A 15,955-nucleotide genomic window follows, 5' to 3' on the forward strand; every position below is an offset into this window, starting at 1 on the left:
CATCTCTTAGGGCTCTGAGAAATTGGGATGAGCTTTTTTTGGCATTTGGTAGACTGAATTGTTAGTTGATTAATCATGAAAATAATCTGCAGAATAATTGAGAATGAACAGAATTGTTAGTTGCAGCCTTCCTTAACAGATAATTAAATAAAGTGTGAGTTGACCCCGTTGTCATCTGTTTAACCAATGAGTGATTTTGAATATGGATCACAGTGAATAAATTAGAGACTTGAAGAGCTTAAGTGACTGAGTAATTCAGAAAAAGATTAGAAGAAAATCAGTCATTATGCAGAGTGGACCGTTTCACAATCATACAAATAATATTTATGTAGTGGATAATTGATAATAATTGATGAATCAATTTGTTCATTAGTTTAGTGTTTCTCATTTTAATGACCTTATTCAGTATAATCTACAATAATCATTTATCATTTATTTTATTTTGTACTGATAATCTGAAACATCAAAGTAACATGTAACCTAAGTGAAGTAAAAGTATAAATTATAGATAGTATAATATAAGTACTTGAGTAAATGTACTTAGGTATTTTCCACAACTGTCAGATATCCACCATCGTTTTTCTTCAAATGTCACATTTCCAACTTTTCAGCTCAAAGCTCAGCTGTCTAAAAAATGTCTTCACTGATAATGTTAAAGTCTGAACTGGACATGGCCGCTCCACTTTCCTCTTCTGCTTTGCTGGTGACGTTTAACCCCCAAAAGCCTTCTGGGAAATCATGTTTGTCCAAGGCCACTAAAAGTATGAAAATAGTACATTAAAGAATAATAGTGTTGAGTATAGCTCTACTGAGAGAGGATTTGTTTAGGCCAATACCAACATAGAAATTCAGAAAACCTGATAAAGTAGAAATCAACACAGTACAATCTGCCCTTATAAATGCCTGTTTGTTTTGTTTTTCTTTTCATCCTGGCCAAAATACACAACAAGCAAGACATTTTATGGTATAAAGGTAAGCATACAATGTAACTTCACATTTCTTGTTACTTACAGGGCAGGATTTATCTTGAGTAAGTTAATATCAGCAGATAAATGTCGACTGACCAATGTATCACTTTATCTTGCTAATTTAAATCTGATTTTGCATGAGGTTTTCTCACCTGTGGAGCTGAAGGTTCTGGTTTCATTTTTTCTACACTTTAGCGTTATATACTTTTTACATAATGCATTATTGGAGGGACAAACAAACAGTGAATGCCCAACACAGTGCAGTACCATAATGACATCAGAAGTGACCCCCTGACTGACCTGAGTGTATGTTGGAGATGCAGCGAGCAGATCAAACAGAGGGTTCAGAGGAAACAACAAAGGTCATTCTCTCCTGCTGAGGGAAGAGGCAGAGATTCAGATCCGACCTGACATCATACGGTACAGTAGAGCCAGGCAGGACGCGACGAGCGTGCGCTTCTCTCATTTTCATCATCCTCTTCCAGCAAACTTCCATCGCCGTGTGTTCGTGATTTGAAACAAGCAAAGGTCTCTTCTGTCCTGCTGGTCACAGAGGCTGACATTCACATTAGACCTGACATCAGGAAGTACCATAGAGTGAGGGACAAAATGTACAAAGTACCCCCCCCCCCTTCCACTGACTGCTTCCAATGCACTGGGACCCTGACCCTAATGTGAATGCTCTTTCTAACATTTACATTTTGATATTTCTAAAGAAAATAACTCATTATGAAATTAGTCGTGTAGTGCTATCCAAATTGATTGTCTCATAAAAAAAGGGAATGTAAATGTATGTACCCATTAGTACACAACGTTAATCACATCCTCATCACAGACCTCATTCTTCATGATAAAGACTGCATGTGCCACTGAAACGATCACTCTGCTTTCCTGCCATATCTTATGTTTACGCTCTGATGATGGCTTCTTGTATATTTTGAGGAGAGTGTTAAAATAAACGAATTCAATAGCTGTGTGCTTTTTCGTGCAAAACATGCAGAGGAATTTGCGTTATTTGTTCATTCCAGAGTTGTGCCCTCAGTCCCCTTCTCTGTCCGACTCTGAGTGAGTGTGGCTGTACCCAGTGTGCAGCCTGAAGGTGTGAATCACCCACTGCTTGCTCTGGACCACATAATAATGTAAGGCGACTCAGATAGGCATGTCAACATTGTCACCTCCTCTTTTTTTAGTGAGTAACTGAAATTGTAAAAGCCTCTGAGTTGTCATTATGTTTAGGTTTACAGTACAAATTTACATACATACATTACAGCACAACTGAGGCGCCAACAGCAACAATTATTGTATTGCAGAGATATCTACTGAAGTTAGCATGCTAACGAGCTAGCCCTGGCGTGTGCTCAGTACCTAAATATATCACGTAAATTTAATAAATTAAAAGTCAAATATTTTCCTCTGAAGTGCATATATAGTATAAAGTAACAAAACATGGAAATCCTGAACATGTTCATGCACGTGAACACATCTGATTAGTCTGAATTATTGTTCAGTCTATACACTATGTAGACAAAAATATTGGGACAGACCTCTTTATTTTTGAATTCAGATGTGGTATTGGACTGTTTTTCAGGGGTTGGACTCGGCCCCTGACTTCCAGTGAAGGGAAACCTTAATGCTTCAGCATACCAAGACATTTTGGACAATGCTATGCTTCCAACTTTGTGGCAGCAGTTCGGGGAAGGACCTTTTCTATTCCAGCATGACTGTGCCCCAGTGCACAAAGCAAAGTCCATAAAGACATGGTTGGATGAGGTTGGTGTGGAAGAACTTGACTGGCCCACACAGAGCCCTGACCACAGTCGCATCCAACACCTTTGGGTTGAACTGGAACAAAGACTGCAAGCCAGGCCTTTTGGTCCACCATCAGTGTCTGACCTCACAAATGCTCTCCTGCATGAATGGGAAATGACATTGACAGTCCATTATCAAAAAAGTTGCTGATTAAATTTCTGTCAGACTATTTGATTAATTGACTGCCTGTAATCCTTTTTAACTCTAGAACACATTGAACACTAAAGCAGTCATCCTCAGGTGGCAGTACAATGAAGTTAGCTTAAAATAAACACTGGATAAGGTATCAACTGTAGTCTTCCTGTTACTCAGTGTCTCAATGGGATCACATCAAGTGAAACTACACTGTTGACAGAACTATTCATGATCATCTACCTTTACCCAGAACAGACTTGAGATGCTTTTCCAAAAATACATTTTTTGTGAAAAACTGCATGGACGAAATACATACTTACAAGTAAACTGATTTGTGAACAGGGTCTGCAGTGTAGTGTAGTGTGACACATCGGACACATCTTCTTCTTTTTCAGCTCATCAGTCATCTGATTTAAGTATTTGCTACCTAAGAACTTATTTGGATGATGTTTCCATCTTCTGTCAAGCACATTATTATTATTGAGAAAGTTTTTTTCAATTCTTCTATTTCTGTTAACCTTTTTTAATGTGATAGTACATTACTAAAATAAATACATTAATGGAGACATGCTAGCGAGGTGGAGAGGTTTTACATTTGTGACGTTTTAGATTGAATACTGGATCATTCTGAACAAAGACAGAGTCAGATCACTGATACATCCCTGATAAGTCTAGACAATGGTCACATGACTACATATAGAATCAGACATCAGAGGAACAACTAAAATGAATGCATCATCAGTGTGCGAAATAAAAATGTATTGTCTTGCACCCACACTTTAACAAAAACACAAGATGACACTTGGATTGTTGGAGCTATCATTCACTGTACTGTAGTGTTCTCAGTTCAGCTCCCTGGTTTTGTCTCCATCACTGGCTCTTAAGAGTATTCTCCATCTCATCTCATCTGCGCACTTGAATTTCATGATCACTTCTCGCTTTGGAAACACAACACACACAAACGGAGCAGAGCCACATGTGACAGATTTGCTGTTAGTCATCAGGACGGTTGAATAAGCTGACTGTCTGCACCTTTCTTTCATATACTGATGCTGTGTGTATGTGTGTGCATGGATGTGTGTGTTTGTATGTGTACATGCATGTCTGATCTGTGTGTGTGTGTGTGTGTGTGTGCGTGTGTGTATATAGATTGACCCAGTGTGTTGTCAGCAGTAATCTAAACTGCTGCTCATCAGAGGCACACTGTGCAAGTCTGTGTGTGTGTGTGTGTGTGTGTTTGTGTGTGTGTGTGTGTGTGTCGGAGCTTGTGCCCGTCAAGAAGGAGACAGCGAGGAGCTGCTGAGTCACCATGGCGACTGGCTGGGCAGCCATGACAGGATTTTATTAACACATTAGACTCCATGAGTCTGAAAAATGAGAAACATGTCTGAGTTACAGCCTCAGTGATGCATTCACTTGTATTTTCCTTCTCGTCTTTCATGTTTAATCACTGGGAAATATTCTTTCTTATGTGATCGTCTATTTGTTGCAGCTGGTTTTATTAACAACACAAAAAAAGCCCAGAGGGAACTCCTCCACTTGCCTGTAGCCATGATTTAAACTGCTTTTACTGACATAACCATAAGTTTGACACTTGTCATTTCTGAACTTGCTAATGGACTCCCAGACACATTTCAGCTGTCTGGATTGTTAGCACCTAACTGAATTAGGCTACTCATTCATCCTCTGAGTCTGCCGGGCCCTGTCATCTTAGACGTCGACTAACACATTGAAAGGACCAGTCCGTCATTTTAGGATGTACTCTTGTTTGCAATCCACACAGATGAAATTGATATCGATCTTCACATCAAGTGAAGTACAGGTAAGACAGCAAACACACAGGGTCTAAAATCTTGGACTGGTCCCTTAAAGCTGCATGAGACAAGTTTGCATGCAGGCTAATTATAAGGTCTTCATAACTTCACGTAATCACGTAAGTTGAAGCTGTTAAGCTACGTTTGATCTAAATGTACATTTTAACATGTTAGAAATTGTTTCTTTACACGCCCAGCAGATGCAGAGTGACATTCCCATTCATTTGGAGGCATGTTTCTGGCCACGTGACAAAAATAAGGGCCGGATTGTGCTTATTCGAAACTTCAAGTTCTCCATCAGGCTGGTTAGAAATTTCATTATATGTTGCGGTGACATTTCTGAGATTTCTGTTTTTGAATGGCTGGGGAGCCTTTATTTCATTTTCAGTGACCAACAAGCCCATGAATGCAGGAAGAAGTGGTTCCCCAGGGCCACAGACCCCCCATTCACTGTTGTTACATCATTAGCAGATATTGCGCTCTGACTCACCACTGAGCTGGACTGTCCTGCGGCTCCGCTGTAAAGCTAACTTGTATGATTCTGTGGCGCAGAAACGGCTGTGTTCTGCTGAGTGGTGGGATGGCTTGTGCCGTGTTTGTTTTTTTTTTGTGTGTTACTCTCTTGAGAAATTCAATCATTTATTTTCGGACAGATCAGACGCTGTTTAATGATGAGCTGAGGTCTATTATCTTGCTCAATGGCACCTTGACAGTAATTAATAATGGTGTGTACCACCCTCTGGCCACAAGCCCCTTCCCCCAGGCTGTGAGCATCCACTTAATTATTCATAATCCAGGGGTGAGCAGACAGTTACCACCTCATCAAATTTTGCTTCATCCTGGAAGCGTTCACATGAACAGATTGATTCTTACGTGACATGTGAAAGTGATTTCAGAGAATTTGTGACATTCTTACCAATCTGCTAGTACTTAGAATTTTTCTTTTCAGTACAATCTAAACTCACAGGTTGTCCAGACCTGCCATACCAGGCAGGAACGAATAGTACTGCTTATCTGGCGTAAGCATCGTAATGCCTTCAATGTTCAGTATGTAGTCTCGACCACTAGGGCTCTCCTTGGGGCAGCAGCAGCATCAAAGTAGTCTGATGATGTAGTGAAGTGTTGAAGATGCTGGAAATTGTTAAACAAATATGATTTATCTGATGTGACTTAGACAGAAATGTTAATAGACAAGGATTTCTTGACGTTACATTTCATCACCCTCTCCTGGAAGGTGTAGTGACAGATGACCAAATGAAACACACTTAGCTTGAATAAATTTACAGATTTTTCTAGGTTGCATCGTAGGAAATATTTGTGATAATATAAGTCAACCCAATTCAACAAAATATGTAACAAAAGTTTAGTTGTTTGTAGAGATGTTGATGAAATGTTAAATATTACATCTTTAAGCATTAAGCATTGTTTTTTTTAGTGTGAGCATTGGTGGTTCAGTGGTAGAATTCTCGCCTGCCACGCGGGAGGCCCGGGTTCGATTCCCGGCCAATGCATGTATTTATTGCCCTGTACAAGAATGGCCAAAGTCGCCTTCACTTTCTGAGGAGACCGATATCCTTTGGAGTCTGCAGGTCCCTCCTAAGGACTTTTTATGACAAGTTTATGAAAAGTTCTTTCATGAGGCCAATTGCTCTCCACCTGTAACTTCTTCTTGAAACTGACCTAATCCTGTATATTTTAACAACCCACCTGCTGAAAAGCCAGTTATACTTGTCGCCATCCTGTGGATCAACGTTTGAGCAATGTTTGCCACATGAAATGCGCTTTTGTGCTCATGACAATGCAAAGACTCTTTTTCCTGTTGCTGTTTTCCTGACTGTGCTGTTGGGGATAACCAGTGCGACTGATCGATGCATTCGAGGATATTTAAGCCTGTTACAAGTTCAGCTGTTAACACAGAACTGCAACAAGCAACAACTTGTGACAACACAGAAGAGCTGATAGCCGGTTATTTCCTGGTGTTTTATTCAATATGTTATTATTGATGTTATTGATGTGTCAGCTGCCCATCCGTCTGTCTGTCTCTCTTGTCTGCTCATCAGTGTTGTTCTGGAATATTTGAATTGAAGGAATGTGATTCCTGCCTGCTAATTGTTTTCAGTTGTTGCTGATAATGTTTGCTCCGCTTTAACAGCTGCACTGTTGGCCGCTAACAGACAAACAACTTTGCATTTGCATTTGTGTGAAAACCAGCTCTTTGTCAGTGTGCTGAGTGAGGGCACCAGCTCAGTTTTTCAGCATAATCACACTTTGTTCAATATGTGATGTTTGTATCAGTCACCACAGTTGTGTTGTGTGATGAAAAGCTATTTTTAGCCAACACTCTGAAACCACCTGACGGATCCAGTTCAGGACAAAATTTCCTCCAGTCTATGCTGACATTTACCGACAGAACCAACATAGCAGCCAGTGCTCAGGATATTACATTTTTAGAATTAAGTTTAATTTTCTGCTTCATGTGTTTCCTGTGAAATTAAGAATTACTATTTCTGTTAGAGTTTGCCTGGCGTATTGCTGTCTGCACTGGTTGTACTGGAACTCATTACATGTTATCTGTAGTGTTCTTTTTCCCTGTAATTACTGTTCTACACAAAGTTCAGTTTTCTTCTTTTTTTTCCAATTCACTCAGATTTGTCCAAAAATCCTGCCATTGATTTATGTTGTACAGTGAGGAGATGGGAGGGTGATGGATATTCATTTTGGTGATGATGTGATTTTCAAACACACACACTCTCTCTCTCTTTCACACACACACACACATGCCTGCGTGAGAGATGTTAGTGTTCCACAGGATGAGATGATTATGTAGCAGACGGTTGGGTTCAGAGAGGGAGAGGTGGTGGATGCTGGAGCAGGGGATTGTGGGTACAGAGATAGTTTTTAATCCCTCAGAGTGCAACAGCTGTCTCACCCAACAAACCCATCATCATCATCAAAATCATCATCTCTCTCTCTCTGTCTTTCTTTCGCACACTCACAGAAACACACAGCTTTTTACTTACCACCAGTTACATCATAATGCTTCTGTATAACACTGACATTGTACACTTATCAAGTACACACCTTCATGGAAATGCTATTCCCTGATGACAGTGGCCTCTTTCAGCAGGATAATGCTCCCTGCCACACCACCAAAACGGTTCAAGAATGGTTTGAGGAACACAACAAGGAGTTCAAGGTGGTGTTTTGGCCTCCAGATTGTCCTGATCTCAATCCAATTGAGCATCTGTGAAATGTTTTGGAAAAACAAGTCCAATCTACTGAGGGCCCACCTCACAACTTCCAGCACTTAAAGGATCTGCTACAGATGGCTTGGTGTCAGATACCACAGTATACCTTCAGAAGTCTGGTGGAGTCCAAGCCTCAAGGAGTCTAGGCTGTTTTGGTGGCAAGAGAGATCTTTGTAAATACAGAGAGAAAATCAAGTGATTGTGCTGGACGGACCTTGTGGCAGTCGTACTAGAATTTACATCATTAGTGACTGTAATGACAGCAGAAACATATGGCAGAGAGGATGAGCGGAGGAAGAGAATGAGGCTGAAAAAAACTAAATAACTAAATAATTTCAATTAGTTTTGATGGTAAATAAAGATTTATTTTGGCCTGTGATTTTATCCAGCGAAGGCTTTGCTAACTTGAATAGACTTGCAGAGTTCTTTATTTGTTTCCTGTAGACCGGAGGTAATCAAGCTGTCTGCAAGGACTGAAACAATCCTATAAAATATCTCATTCATTCAAATTCAAGGTCATACAAAGTTTTCAACACTAGTAAAAACAGCTCATTTTTATATTACACTCAACTTTGCTAGGGTGAGTAAAAATATGCATTAATAATTAAAACAAAAACGTCCGCTATGGTGAGTAATGAGGGACAGAGAGGGTGAGAGAAAACAAAGAACACCAGCTCCAGGCCACCGAATATTCTGGCTTATGAAACCTCTCCAATGGAGCGATAAATATGGCACAATAATACGCTAAGAGGGTAATAGAGGTTGTGAAGCCTCTACTTGGGATCGGTTCATTTTTGTATTGAAGTGACAGAATTATTGAGTGCATCATGAGTGTGTGTGTGTGTGTGTGTATATGTATTCCAATAGTTGTCAGAACAAAAATCTGTTTACACAGTCACACTGTGAGGACCTGCCTTACTTCTGGAGACAAAATGCAAATCCCCGTAACATAAATCATTAAATATCAGGGTGTAGATTTGTTTTAAGGTTAGGCTGAGGTTAGGGTTAGGTTAAGGGTTAGGATTAGGCAAGTAATGTTTATTGTTATGGTTAGGTGGTGGTTAGGGCTCCAGGAAATGCATGGAAGTCTATGTAATGTAATGGAAACACAACTGTGTGTGTGTGTGCTTTTGTGTGGGTCTGAGATGTCTTAGAGAGAAGGTGCTGTGTGGTAAAATTATGTGTGGTAAAGCAGAATTTGTTGGGAAAAGTGTGTATTAAAGAGAAACATGAGACAGCAACAGGAAAAGATATTCATTCATATAGCTGCTGGGAGAAGCCCAAAGTGAAAGAGTGTGTGTGTGTGTGTGTGTGTGTGTGTGTGTTCCTGAGGTATCCACTGTACTGTGTCCTTCCTCTGAAACAATGGCCTACAGTTCCACTCAATCCCTGCTTACACTTTACTGTATGTCCTCCTACTGGCTACTGGCCACAATATGTGTGTGTGTGTGTGTGTTTGTGTTTGTGTGTGTGTGTGTGTGTGTGTAGTACAGTTGTAAGACAATGACAGCTTGTTTGCTGGAAGGCTGGATGGAGGGATAGACAGAAACAGAGGACAGAAAGAAAGAAGAATTTGTTCGGTGGTCATGCTGTCACCATTTATGCTTTATGTTTGTGCCATTTAGCAGGTGCAGTAAAGAGTGCATCCAACCCAAAGCTCAATCTCAAGACTATTTTCAGTGTTTACTGTAGTTTTCCCGCCAAAGAACCACTTTTGTCAACTTAAAGTATTGCTATATGACACCTCTAATGGTTCTATATTACTCCATTTCAAGAAGGTGTTATGTAGCAGCAGAAGAGGCTTCCCTGTGATTATGAGCCAAAGAACCACTTCTGGTGCTGGTTAGCACCGTTTTTGTTTTATACTGCACAGTGAACCTGCTCTGAAGCAGGGTTCTGTGGCCCGCGTGCCACATCCGGCCCGGCGTATAATTATATCCGACCCGCGAGCTCATTTCATATAGATCCATTATTATTGTTACTAATGTCCCGTCAATATGAAGCGCTGATAACACACAAACTACACATCCCATAATGCAGCGCAACTGCCGCCTTGTCTTACTATTGGCTACCTGGGAACATTCCCGCGTCAATCAAGTCGAGGTCTGTTGCCGTATACAACCGAGGATGTTGATTTTGTTAGCCTAGCTTGCTCTTTTATTATTATTTTCAGCACAATGACAACGTCTCTACTTGCGCAATTAGCGCACTGCTCCCGCCTGTCGGAAAACGGTCACGACACGCCCATCTGTGCCGGCTCGGGCTCGAAACGGTGATGTAACGGAGTGGGGAAACCGCAATGCATTGTGGGCTTTGCGGGCTACTGAGATGTGTGTTTACGCCGGCTGCATGCGTGACGCCGCTCTTGTGTTCTGTTGTTTTGTTTCAACAAGTTAAAACATGGTGCTAACGTGCTGTGTCGTTAACTGCCACAATCGTTCACATGATCGCTTCGGTAAAACAAACGATCGGGTGAGTTTTTTTCTCATTTCCTACGTGCACGCAAACCCAAGGACCTCGGCTCTGTGAGCTAACGAGGAGACACCGAATGGCCTGGCTAGCAGCCGTGAGACGACCAAACATCACTTTCAGCACAATCACCCGGCACATGTTGGTGTGTTCACAGCATTTTCAGACTGGTGTTGGTGGTGTTTTTCTGAAAATAAAATGAATGGCTGCTAATCTTCCTCTGCTTATTTCTGTTTATCCTTAACATGTCATTGATACGTCAGGCACAGGAAAATCTCCTCACCTGCTACTTGCTCATATGGTGACAAACACCAGGCCTGCGCTTTACAAAGAAAGTTAATAAAACTATGACTGATGGTCATAAGAAATAATGTAGTTCACTGGCAATATATGAAACTATATTCCAACTACTTTAAAAAAGTATATATACAACAGTAAACATTACACTGTTTACTGTTGTATGTATACTTTTTTATATTGCCTTGTATATATATTTTATATATGCCACTTTTTATTTTGCTATGTTGTATGTATGTAGCTTGTTGTGTGTATTGCTGCTGCTGCACTGCAATTTCCCAGCCTGGGATCAATAAAGTATATCTATCTATCTATCTATATTCCAACTGTTTTAATTGAGCCATAAGTCCTCTGTGAGATCATGTGCCATTTACTCAAGTAATAATGTCTGAACACTTCTTGTTTTCAAGTCTTTTCAATTTTTTACAAACATCTTTGTGAGAAAAGCCCTTTTCTTCAAGGTTTTTGCAGCATGTTCGTATTTCTAACTTGTTTTGACAGGAAATTTTATTATACACATATATATATTTATTAATTTATTTTGGAATGATATTCATGATATTCTAGAAAGATGGTGGTTTACCATGGTAACAGCCCAAGAAATAGAGCCTCAGAATAGTAATTCTCATTTCATAGTCACATGTCCCATGCACCCTTTGGTCGTGACCTCTCTCGCTACAGGATGTCCATACAAGCGTTTGATCCTCCTTCAATCTGCATCAACAGTATCTGTATGGAAAGGTGTGAAGTGGTCAGTCGCATTCAAGTGTGAGTTTTATTTTTTGCACACAGGTAACATGACTGTCAGACAGTCTGTAAAATGGAGTGGATAAAAGAGGAAACAAAAATCAAAAAACAAAGAATAATAAAGCAATCTTTTTCTTTCCAGCAACAGGACTATGGACCTGAGCCTGCGAGATGCTCTGGGTGGGGGTGGAGGTGGGGTCCCGGGTGGGGCCCCTGCTGAGGCCCTGCTGAAGAGAGACTTTGTCGCCTCGCTGGAGAAAGAGAGCTATGATGACAAGGTGGGAGAGACGGTCTCCAAGAGCGACTACCGACCCCTGCTGGATGGAAAGGACACCAAAAGCGGTAAGTCGCCGTGAGTGTTTATGCAAAGACGTGATTAGGCAGTGATGTTTTTCCCTAATGTGATGTTGATCCCTGTAGGGAAGTTCTCTTTTCTAGAGGCACTGACAAAAATCAGTCATTTGGATAATTTGCATGATCGCTGGGCTTGAATTAAAGTCATTTAGGTGAATTAAAGTGGCTGAAACTAACAATTTCACTGCAGTGTTTGCGTGTGTGTGGGAGGACCATACCAATGGCTGTACAAGTTTAAGGAAGATAGATACTCTTTGCCTTCCACCGCTGCTAAAGTTCCCAAAGTATTCGGCCATATTTTAGCTTTTGTAAGATTTAGCTAAATTGCTAGTCAGATCTTCGCCTGCAAAAATGTGTCTGTCTTTATACGTGAAGTCTGAAGTCAGGAAAATGAATTTCATAGACTATTCAATACAACTGTTAGATTTCTAACAGATGTTCAGGACAATCATGTCTGACGATTATATGTATTCCTGTTGGGTTTTTAAACATCACGGTGTGTGAATGCAATGCTGTGCAGCTGAGTGGGGAACCTCTGATTTCAGATCTTCACTTTGCTTTGTGAATGCACCACCAGGAAAGAGTCATAGGTGCCAACATTAAAAAAAAAAATAAAAAATTAAATGACTTTCACACCAACCATGTTTCGTTATGATACATTAGCTATGTTAGAAAGTTTGGACATGTAGGCTGAAGGGACACAGGATTTGTGGACCGGTACAAAACTATTGGTTCTTTAATGGAATACCATATTTACGCATTCCTGTTTGTGTTCATGTGTCAACTATGTTCCACCACCTTCAGTTCTCTGTGGGAGTACACAGAATGCGTTACTATATTACACAGTAAATTAAAACTAAGTTAGAGTATGACAAAGTGACTAGGTATAAACAAAGATCCAAATACAATGCTGATGGCATACATTGATGTGGGAAATTACATCTGAGTGTAAAGCCGCTACATGTGTTCTGTAGTGCTTTAAGTCCCAAAAGGGATATTATAATATATATTGCTCAAGGGGGAATGTTGGGTTCTCTGTATTACAATTTAATTAAAGAGTTTGGTCTTGACCTGCTCTAATTGGAAAGTGTCATGAGATAACTTTTGTTGTGAATTGATGCTATATAAATAAATTGAATTGAAGTGAAATTATACACTTTTAATGATTCAGTATTTCTGGTAGCATTTGCCACCTGCTTACATGCTTTATTGGTTTTACTGTGTAACGTAACACACCTCCAGCGGCTTATCAAAGAATTAATCAATAATATATGTCACATTTCAGGTAGTTTAGTAGTGTTGCATTTCTATAAATGTGGCAGACTTGTGAGAGACATTTTTTTGGATTTTTAAATGTAACTTCTACTCCCTGGAATAGATCAAGCTTAAAACAACCATGGAGACTTCTTAACATAATGCAACCTGATAGCATCTTTCATTACACTCTTCCTGCCTAGTAAAAATGAATCCACATCTTTTAACATCACCCCTCACATTTTTACCACAGGCTTTCCTTTAAACATTTGCTGCCTCCAAAGCCAAGCTGTGATAACCCTGATGACGTCACAATATCAACGTCAGGGTTTTTTCTCAGACTCAAGAAAGTCCAGTAAGTTCTTCCTTGAAACAAAGCAGATGTTTTCAAAAGTTGTTTGGAAAAATGCCTTAAAACTTCATCATTTTAATTATTTCATAGACCTTTAAACCTCTTCTACAATGACACTACAGGGACACAGGATAAGCTCTGTGTAAACATGGTTATACTAATACAACCTAACACAAATGAAGCGAACAATAGATGGATGACAGACAGAGGGAATAGGTACAGCAGGGAGATGAAGTAATAGAGATAAGAGCAAACTGGAGGGTTTGAGGAAGAGGAGAGCGAGGGATGGAGGATAAAGAAGTTGTCCAGGCTGGAGAGTTAAATAGAGCAGACACAAAAGCCCTGTAGACACACAGAGAGATGGGTTATTATATAGAGAGAGTTGTTCAATCTTCAAGAGGAGGGGGGTGTGATTTGCGTGAACAAGGGAATGCAGTAGTTTCTACTCTGTTGAGAGAATGTCCATGTGTAATTGTTTTATTCCTGTGTGGGCCTGTGCCATCAAGTAAAATCCCCTTTACATCAGTGTGTTCATGGTAATTTAGGTATCGGTGGTAGTTTAAAGCTTCTGCATGTAACATGTGAAAACATCACACATTGTCTTCAAAGTAACTTCGAAAATTACAGCATCAACTTCAGGTCTGTATTGGTGATGTACTCTGTTTTAAACAAGATAAAATTGTACCAAGCACAATTAGAGATGTAATTATGCTTTTATCTAATAATGTCATGCTGTTGCTGAAGTTCTGATTTGTGACTGTATGTGTAGCTGCTTTGGCTAACATTAGCTTCTCAGACAACACGGTGAGCTATTTCACATCCTTGCAGATCCCAGTTCAGAGATTCTAAGGGAATTCTCATCCCATAAAGTTCCTATGGAAACAATGTTAACTTCTCCTGTAAATAGCATGAATGCTAGATACGACAGGCTGTATTTCTTATCTGCTCCGCTCTGGCTCAGCCTTTAGCCAGAAAGCTAATTTTATGCTAGCGAGATTCAAAGTCAGTAGCAATACGTGTATGACTGGCAAACAGTAAATATAATGTAGCAGTGGGTTTAACAACAAGACTTTCCAGCTCCCCGGCCGTGTTACTGTCTCCAAATCAATCTCAGGATTTTCATCAACAAATGATAACCAGTTTGTTAACAATAACTACAATGCTGTGATAATTTATTGATGCTTTAATAAGGCTTTTCCTCAGGTTGTTACAGAGACATAATGTGTTAATAATTAATGTAGTGGAGAGCACAGCATACTGTTTTGCATTGATGTCGGGCCTTTGGCCAAATTCAAATTGTTGCACTTAAGAGATTATATGATTTCAATATTCGTTTCAACAGCAGTCCAATAATGCTGATACACCATAAACCCCTGAGAGTCTACTCTGTTTCAAGGCCTTCAGGGATCCTCTTAGGAGTGTGTGTGAGTGTGTGTGTGTGCATTCAGTGCAATTGCTTTGACTCTTTAGCCCAGCCTGTCTAGACTTAAATTAGCCGTAGGACTGTCTTTCTTTGTCTTCATCACAGACTTGTTCTCTCACCATTCTCATTCATTTGTTCTGTGTTCTTCCCTGTCGCCATCTTTTCTTTTTTGCTTTCTCTCTCTCTCTTTCCTTTCTGTTCCAGCTCTCGGTCTTTCTGTCTTCCTGTCATTGTTACACTGTGTCAGACTGGAGACGTTGCTGTATTAGCATCATTACCATCACTGTACTGGATCCTGTCTGGATCCTACATGTCCCACAACGCAACTCTATAACATTATAGATGTTTAGACATCATGATACTGTCAGGATTTTTCTTTTTCTTTCTTTCTTTCTTTATTTTTCTATATAATATACAACTCTTTTAGAGTCTGAGTCGTGAGCTGGCTTGGCTTTACTCATTTTGGAACGAATTTCGTTCTGTAGAGGGCTTCATCTTGTATCTCCATCATCTACCTGTTTCATTGTGTGTCTTAACTGATGATTTATGATTGAACTCATAAGCAATGAAAGTCACTGTTGCTCTGTTCAGTGCCTATACAGCCTTACTTTGTCTGGAATGACTGGTCGTTTATGGTGACTAATATTAGCTGTAAATGTAAATATTGCTGGTTGACTCACTCTACTCCTCCTGAGGTACTGTTACATTAGTTTGACTTTGATTGCATGGAGCTTTGTGATCTAACTGCATATGTGTGAATAGGACTGTACTATATAGTAAAACAAATCATATTGCAATTATTTTTGACAAATCTTACAGCTGCGATGTGGTTCATGAGGGCAAATGATCATTTTCGCATCACAGTCGCATAAAGGTTCTGAATGGATAACACATAGTGACATAGATGCAGAGATAGATCAGATTGTGTTTATTAGTTTAATGTTTTTGATGCTAAACACAGGTGGCACATCTATCATAGTCTGCATGTATGTTTTCTGTAATCCTTTATGATAAACCGTCAGCCTGTCACATCGTCTCACATAGTATTTGACATGCCCATGCACAGCTGGTGTGATAATAATGAC

The 15,955-nt window shown here is 39.9% G+C and overlaps 1 protein-coding gene and 1 non-coding gene across 2 annotated transcripts in view; both read left to right on the plus strand.

Annotated features, from left to right (window-relative positions):
• Positions 1 to 6,166: 6,166 nt before the first annotated feature.
• On the plus strand, positions 6,167 to 6,237 carry trnag-gcc. The gene has a single exon. It is a non-coding gene; the product is annotated as a tRNA-Gly (tRNA).
• A 4,865-nt stretch (positions 6,238 to 11,102) lies between these two features.
• Positions 11,103 to 15,955, plus strand: part of map4l (microtubule associated protein 4 like) — an 80,163-nt gene continuing 75,310 nt past the window's right edge. Inside the window, exons 1-2 of the mRNA XM_046407779.1 lie at positions 11,103 to 11,508; positions 11,630 to 11,829. Of these exons, the coding sequence (XP_046263735.1) occupies positions 11,381 to 11,508; positions 11,630 to 11,829 (328 nt within the window). The 5' untranslated portion in view covers positions 11,103 to 11,380. The remainder of the gene's footprint in view (positions 11,509 to 11,629; positions 11,830 to 15,955) is intronic.

The sequence above is a fragment of the Scatophagus argus genome, chromosome 13, assembly GCF_020382885.2.
Source record: "Scatophagus argus isolate fScaArg1 chromosome 13, fScaArg1.pri, whole genome shotgun sequence".
Taxonomy (NCBI): Eukaryota; Metazoa; Chordata; class Actinopteri; family Scatophagidae; genus Scatophagus; species Scatophagus argus.